We start from the raw sequence: 8,242 nt of genomic DNA, 5'->3' as shown, positions 1-8,242 counted from the left end.
TGAACTCCTTACCTATACTCAAGTATAATACTTTTGCTTTTTCAGTATTAGCTCAAAAAGTGATTTTAATCATCCATCATCTTTAACAGAAGTTTGCAGATAAAGCTCAGTTTGCTGGCAGTCAGAAAATCAAACTGCTGTTTCTCTTAAAAAACACCGGTGATGCTGAGAAAAAGGTAAAAATCTCTGATCATCATATATCCATGGTATGAATGCATAGGCTTTTCCCCACACACATATTTGAAATCAGGCCAAAAACATGGAGATAGATATATGCCCCTCAATTTCAAGTCACTTTCAGGCTTATTCACTGTATTGAAACAAATCTGAAAGGTGTAGAAATATATCTTTTAAAAATGCAGAAGAGAGACTGAATGTCCAAAGTGGGGCCTGGGGGAGGAATGGCAGGCAACATTTAGTTTGTCAAATTCACCCACATTATTAATTGACATCATGCACGCTGCCTCTTTGTCAAGTCATCCTGCAGCTGCAATAATTCATCAGAAAGCCAGGAAATGCACCAAGTGAAGATATCTTCATTTACAGCAAACTCCTAAAAACCACTACTAAAGCAACAGAACAATACTTTCAGATACAACCATGGATATACATACACATATACAGAAGAAAAATCAGGAAGGACTACAAACTTTCCTCACAACTACGTTGGTTGCACTGTTTTGTACAAATGAAATGCTGTACAACCATCCTCTAGTGAGATAGAGCATTGCTTCGGATTCGGGAACACATAACCAATTGGAATTCAGATTTTCCACATTATGCATCTCAGGCTAGGTGGTGTTCTCATGTTCTTGACAGTTTAGCTGTGTTTCTGACTCTTAGATTAAAAACAAGTATTGCTTTTACTGATACTAAAATCTATCATGCAGTTTTCTGTGTCATTTTAGTCCTCCATCCCCATTCTTTACAGCAAAGTAAAAGCAAGATGGCCAGGGTTTTTTTTAAGACAAACATGCTTTCAGGTGGCACTAAGGATCTGTCAAAAAGACAGCCAAGGATTTTGTAGTAGGGTGTCTTAACATAATGTGTCCTTTAGCATTTAAAATGAACATAATAACGTGCAGCAATGGCGACCCTTTTTCCAGGCCACAGTTTATAGAGAAGTCATTGTTACAAGGCATAAGTCAACAGAATTCAGTCTTCAATTTTATCAAGTTGAAAAGTATAAGTGGATTTTTCATATACAAAGTACTTTCATATTTTTAATGAGGTTCTTACATATACTTTTAAGTAAATCACACACAAAGAAGTAGCTCTCAAAATTAATCACTTCATTCTGAGGAATAAGGTGTCAACACCTACGTTTCTGTAGCAAAAAATAATGGCGGATCTTAAATTACCAGTTTTCTCTGGTACTCAAGGTATCTTATGATCTGTTTCTTAGCAATTCTGCACTGAACAACAGGTCCCACATGCAGGTATTTCATCAACTGCAGTAGTTGTAGGTGGGACAGAAGCCAGCCAACACAACATTCTGAAGTCCACTTGGCCCATCTTGAGGCCAACCAGACATGCCCAGGAGCCCTGTTTTTTTTATCTTTCTTCCTCCTGTGTTTTTAACATAGTTGTTACATACATTTCTCTCCACTTTGGAGGTGGATAAGTACTTCAGGCTATCTGATACAGTTCTCCATAAATTTGACAGTCTGCCTAGTGACAGTATTGCTATTCTACACAAGTCTCAGCAGCTAGAGCAAACAGAAAGAGCACAAAGTATCACTGCTGATATATCACTTTTATACTGCAAAGTATAAAAGCTGCCAAGTAGAGAGAGAAAGCAATGGAGGATATCAATAGCATATTGCATCTTGCTGGCAAAATAAGGACTATGCAAAATACAGGAAAAATGGGAAAAAGACTACAGGATAACAATTCAACAGTCACCCACACATTCCCATACACTTTGGATGATGTTTTATGGAGATAAATCCTTAAGAAGTAGTGACAGAAACCATTTTAAAAGACAGTCAATTGAAAAGATGGCATGCTGCCTCTTAGATCATGTCCTTAGAGCTATAAGTTATCAGAAGAAACTTGCATGTGGAATGTGGCTATAGTATGTGGCTATAGTATAGAATGTGGCTATAGTAATTTCTAAGCTAAATTGAACTCTGCATTTAGACTACTTAGCTAACAACTCCAGGAAAAACATAAAACAGATTTTAAAAGAAAAAAAAGTTAGTGAAATTTCTATGAACACTTCAGAAATAATTTTTGTCTTTTGACCAGTTTGTGCTCTCTCTAAAATGCAGGCACTACTCATTTATGATTTTTTTTTTGCTTGTTCCTTCTACTCAAGATGTGCCTTCTTGTAGAATCCTAGGCTTACTTCTGTTTCTGTAAAGCTGGCATGATACCTATTTCCAGAGCTACTTAACTTGTACTAACTAAAAGTGAAGAGCTCTAAGTGAAAGCGTTCTAAATCCGTATGACTCAATCCCAAAAGCAACAAAGGTGAAACAACAGCTAAGCTAGGCTCCAAAACGCCTTCAGAAATAACAATAGGATAACTTTGTAATGGCATAATTGAGTAGGAATGTACCCACATTGGACTTCCTGCAAGTAAATTTATACCGTATTGTGAAAAATCTTCACTGAAAGAATGGAGGTTGTACTCCACAGGTGCATATTTTGAAAACAAAACAAAACAAAGAAACAAACAAAAATATTTAGATACAAGGTGTCTTATTGCAAAGTAATCACTAGTGCAGTTTTGGGCTAAGGTTTCTTTTAATAATTTACCTGTCGTACAGTTAAGCATCACCAATTCCACAGTTACTGAGCTTATGTTGTCAGTGTGATTCCTGGAGGTAGTCTGTTTTAAAGTGATGTAACTTAGTTAAGAAACCAATTCATTATTTACTAATTTAGTGAAATGCAAGTGACTTGGATTAATACAATAAGCCATGAAAAGGCACAAAATTCAATACAGGAGTACCCAATGGACCTGCGATAGACTCTTGCTGGGAGGCAAGTATCTAGAAGAGTGACTGACTGATAGCACTGTAATTGAGATTAGCAAGAGATTAAGGCAAATTTCCAAGGAAAGGGGAGAAGTGGTTCTCTCATCTTAAAACACCAAACACATTATGTGGAGACCATAGTGAAAATTAAATAACAAAGAGTAGCTGGAAATTAACAGTTGAGTACAAAGCACAAAGGTACCACAAGGCTGATGAGAACAAGTTGGACTCGATGATCCTTATGGGTGCCTTCCAACTCAGGATATTCTATGATTCTAAGGTAGGGAGAAACCTGATTAGTGATTCCGCTGCAGAAAACTCAGAACTTGAGCTTGTGAAAAGCAACTGAAACAATCTTGAAATAGTATGTTAAAAAAATGACACAATATCTAGAGAGAAAGTTGCTGATAAAGAGGTCTTCTAGAAACCAGAGAAAAGCAAAGCTTGCTGTTGTTTGATAACACTAGGGAAATGTAGAAAGTCAAAAGTTTTTTTAAAAAAAAAAAAAAAATTACAATCCTACTAATTTGAATAGGAAGATCAACACGAAGCAGAACAAAAAAAATCACTTTTCTGAAAAGTAATTGAGCTGCTACCATACATTTACATACACATACACACACATGCACAGATATATGTATGTATGTAAAATAGGAAAAGAAAAAAAAAAACAGAATTCATAACCTCAGCCAACCAAATTTAGGATGATGGCAAATGCATTTAAGTAGAACCCTGGAAAGTTTCATCTAACTAGATCAGTTGGCTGAAGACCAATCTTTGAACCTTTGTCAGTTTTCCCAGAGCAGAGCATTTTCTGCTCCATCCGTGCTCACATATTTCTTTGGCAGTAGCCGAGTAGGTGGGGGAGGGTTGAAGGGGGGGGTGGTTAGAGCGATTTCTATTAGCGTGTTTGGAGAACAGTCACTGCTGAACACACACAGGTGAGTTACTGGTTTTAGTTCCCCCACCACCAGCACCACCCCTTTTTTTCCCTCCTCATTAGGGGAGTAACTTTCACTGGGAGAAAGACAGAAGAGCAAGCAATATGTGGTCTGAAGAAGCCTGCCACTGTGCAAGCTTTCTAGTTTCCAATACAGACTTGAAGTCGTCATCAGATCTCCTTTACTACGTAACATCTCTGATGTGGTAAGAGTTAAAAAACTGAATGTGGCATTGGCAATGAATTCAGAACTAGTTATTAAGCGAGTCTTACAATGTGGCAGGAGAACTCTTAACCAGAACTCAAAGACAGTGCAACTAGAAGCTGCTAGAATCAAGACAGGACTACTCTCTTATAATTCCCACAGCTAGCTGATAGGTAGAAAACTATATTCTGTAATTTACTTGAGGAGAACTAACAATAAGGTAGTTACCTAATAATTTGGCAATAAGAATCAAAATAGCAACGTGAACGTACTTAACATATTTTAGTAAGTTACACATATCCCAAACACATTTGAAACCTGTAGTTAGCAACCAAAAAAAGCAGAGAAAAGGTACAAAAATATTTTCTTCAATCATTATTTGTTACAAAATACTACCAGCAGTTAAAGGGCAAGTTGTTGTTACAAATCATAGAAAACATGTCCATTAAATTATATTTTGGTTAACTAAAAGCATTACTTGAAAAAATGTTATCCAAATTAAGCATGAACATTTGTCTCTAATTTCTCCCCCAGTAATCTCCACTTTAGCACAAATTCAACGGTGTTATCAATCCACCTCTGTGAAACTTGACTTCTGTACTCTACTAAAAAGTGCAGAAGTGGTATCCAGCTGCTGCAGAGTAAGTATTAGGAGAGATTTTCACTGCCTTTGTAAGCGCTAGTTTTAGGGCAATGCTGGTAACAAAATAACCTTACTCAATGTCTTAGAAATAATTATGGCTTGGCTTTCTTTTTAGGCAAGTTGTTTTTAGATTGTAATCGGTTTAACCTAAGCACAAGGAAAAACTTTGCAAAAATAAGATCAGAATGTTGGAAGAGGAAATGGCTTGAACAGGTTTTTAAACAATGGTAGGAGCTTCCACCTATAAGCTGTTCAAAACACATTCAGGCAGTTCTAAATACTGTAACTCATTGTATTGAAGTCATCTTATGGGGGACGAGGGCAACATCAGGCATTTGAGTTGAGGCTTACCGAGAGCTGCCCATGCATTGTGTAACAAGAAGAAGTTAGGAAAGAGGAAGTAGAAAGTAGTTGTGAAGTATAATGGCAAATACAGAAAGCATGCCTTCAGTTAAATGATTAAAAATATGTTGGCAACCATAACAAGATTAAAGGTTTCAAAACTGTACGTATTATTATGGTATCCTGCACAGGGTTAAAAGGTTTAAAATGCTAAAGCATAAATAAGCATATAAGAAGTTTCTGCTCTCTGAAAGTAATTTCTTAATATATCGATTGATAGATTTAATTTCATCATGTATTGTTGAAAACAGTCTATATTGCTCAAACTATTATTGGACAGTCAAATGTGCAATAAAAATATTCAGAGAAACAGTTTGAGTCAGCAAGTCTTAGGAGGAAATATTTGACAGAAAAATAATAAGATCTGACAGTATAAAGCAGTCTTCATACACAATAAGTGCAAAACGAGACTGCCAAAAACTTTATAGGCGAAGCCTAGAAAATGCGTTCTGATATTACACTTCGGAGGGATAAAGAAACAAGAAATCTGACTTTAGTCATAATTTTAGGTAATTTTACCTGAAAGAAATTATTCTATGTAATATACATTTCGATGACTGCCCTGATAAATATCTGACCACAGGACCCAAACAGAAGCGTAACAAGAGACATTAGCTTATGAACAAAATTCGGTCATGCCCTTTTGAGGACCATGGACAAGCTTCAATCATACAAGCCTGAAGTTAAGAATTGCAGAATAGGCTATTTGAAACAGCACTTAAACTCTTCAGACATCCCACAGACATCCTCAGGCATTTTGTTTGAGCATTCTTGATAGACGTCTTTCATCTCTATTGGTAATTAGGAGCTGGTTACCAGAATGACCCCTGGTAATTGAGCTCTAGTCAATCAGATGAGAGCATGCTTAGCAGAAATATTATTGATTCCTCTTGATCTGCTACCATGGAGAGCCACACTGTGGAAGGGGCTCCAGCTAGCATAGCCTATTTATACTTTTCAGTTCCCAAACTAACACCTGGTTATAGAGCATCACCATCATGAGTGGTCTAGAGTTTGAACACTAGTATCATGTAATGTTCATAGGCAGTATGATTTCCTTTCATAAAAGGAAACTTATCAAACTTTCCAATCTTACACACGTGGTTGAGGATACATGAAGGCCAAGCAATTCTCTAAATCGCTAATAGTTTGCTAAAAACAACATTTTTAGCTCTGAATAGGCAGGCTACAAGTACAGAATGAGTAATAATGAAGTACACAGACTATATTAAAAACAGAGACCAGCTGCACTCAGGTAAATAGTTTCATAGGCTACAGAATCTGTGAAAAAGTCAATGTCCAATTTGTGGGACTTTATATGCCCTTCTGTAGAAATACACCAATTCATCACAAACTTTCACCATGATAACCACAAGCTTAGCTTCACCTACTCGGCTGAATAAAATACTCAGCTTTTCAGGTAGGATTTTACCAAACAACTCTAAGGTATTCAATTGTAACACAGTCTCTAGAAGTAGCTAATTTAGATGCCTGCATAGTTTTAAATATAGGTAGACACTGACTGCAGGCATGCACAAGAGACTTTCCCTACTATTTTACACCAGTTACAGTCTCAAAGATGTTTGTGGCTACTCTAACTGGATCTAGAAAGAGACTCAAAAAAGAGTATTCAAATATACTACTTATTTAGGTGAATACAGCAGTTCTACAGAAATATATTAAGATGAGCACAAATCTCAGTTCAGTCTATCTTAAGTCAGAGCCCTGTTATGCAAGGGGTATTTTGCTAAAACACAATTTCGTCTAGTGACATACAGCCAAGAATCACAGCTTCCATTTGAACAGATTCTAAGATTCATGCCCTTCACCACTAAGGAAGAAAACAAAAAGTCAATTTAAAAATTAAAACATGACAAAAAGCAGATCCTTTTTTTGAACAGACATCACATGATTTCCTGCTCCTTTAAGGGGTGAAAATATCTAAAAATGACTGATTGCCTTCTTCAAATGGCAGTAAAATTGCTGAGTTGCAGAAGTAGACCTAATAATCTAAACTGATGAAGAAGCTGTGATATTTCTTCTACTGTAGCCTGACAGAATAAATTGAGCAATGTAAAGGTACTAATGACAATTTTATTTATTTAAGCTAGAGAGAGTTATGAGAGTAATTTCTTTATTATTTAAGAACTACTGCTAAAAATCTGGTTTTAAAAAAAAGGGGGGGGGGCCCGGGGGAGGAAGTCATTTACCATCAATTACCTGAAAGTCATCATAAGGGAACAGTAGCATTTCACGTAAGGCATCATTCAAAATCTGTGTTTTCCTCTGAACGATGACATTTTCGTAGTCTATTGGTTCTATGAGCTTTGGTTTTGCCTAGAAGAGGAAAAAAAAATAAATTCAGGTATACTGAGGAAAAACTACAACTGTTGGCCGCTTTAAGAAGTAACTCTTTAAAATGCTGGCAGAAGGAGATTTCATCTTCACCAAAAAAATGACAGTATTGAAAATGTGGACTTCAAGTCACGCGATACCATACAGATAAGCACAACTGATATTTATGCAGACAAGCACACTATTTGCATCAGAAAGAACAAATAAAACTATTTCATAAAAACAAAAAGGCAGAGCTTATCAGAATAAACATTTGTATATTTACAGCATAGACAAACAGGAAAAAAAATCAGCAAAAAACCCTGCTGAGCTCTTTAGTAATTACCTTTCCTTAATACTGCCTAGAGAGCTCTGATCTGGGTTCAGCAGGGATTAAAACGCATAGTCTTAGCTTTGAGCTTTGTTTTAATTCAGGAACCTGCAATAAGGATAGGCTAATTCACATTCCTACTTCTCTATAGTTTTTTCAGAATTCCCATAGGCCATTTTTCTTTCTCGTAATTGAATGTGTAGCTTTCTTAACATACTATTGAACATTTAAAGCACTACACAGCACTCAAAACATTACAGCTGGCTGTGTACAATCAGTGAAAAACCTTCATTCACCTCGCTGAGCCTTCTGTTCACTGGGCAGATAGCAAAACAGATTTAGAGAGAGTTCTGAGTGATGCAGAATGCCAAAAAACCTTTATTTTTTGAGCATGAATCCTCAA

General features: G+C 36.4%; 1 protein-coding gene across 17 annotated transcripts in view; it reads right to left on the bottom strand.

The window, feature by feature from the left end:
* The window catches only part of DOCK9 (dedicator of cytokinesis 9), a 129,823-nt gene that overhangs the window by 85,371 nt on the left and 36,210 nt on the right, over positions 1–8,242 (bottom strand). For all 17 annotated transcript variants that reach the window (XM_035318815.1, XM_035318886.1, XM_035318919.1 and 14 more), the window contains exon 2: positions 7,395–7,511. In XM_035318815.1, the coding sequence (XP_035174706.1) occupies positions 7,395–7,511 (117 nt within the window). The remainder of the gene's footprint in view (positions 1–7,394; positions 7,512–8,242) is intronic.

The sequence above is a fragment of the Oxyura jamaicensis genome, chromosome 1 (assembly GCF_011077185.1).
Source record: "Oxyura jamaicensis isolate SHBP4307 breed ruddy duck chromosome 1, BPBGC_Ojam_1.0, whole genome shotgun sequence".
Classification (NCBI taxonomy): domain Eukaryota; kingdom Metazoa; phylum Chordata; class Aves; order Anseriformes; family Anatidae; genus Oxyura; species Oxyura jamaicensis.
Note: the sequence above shows the minus strand (reverse complement) of the source record. Positions and strands in the feature narration are given on the sequence as shown.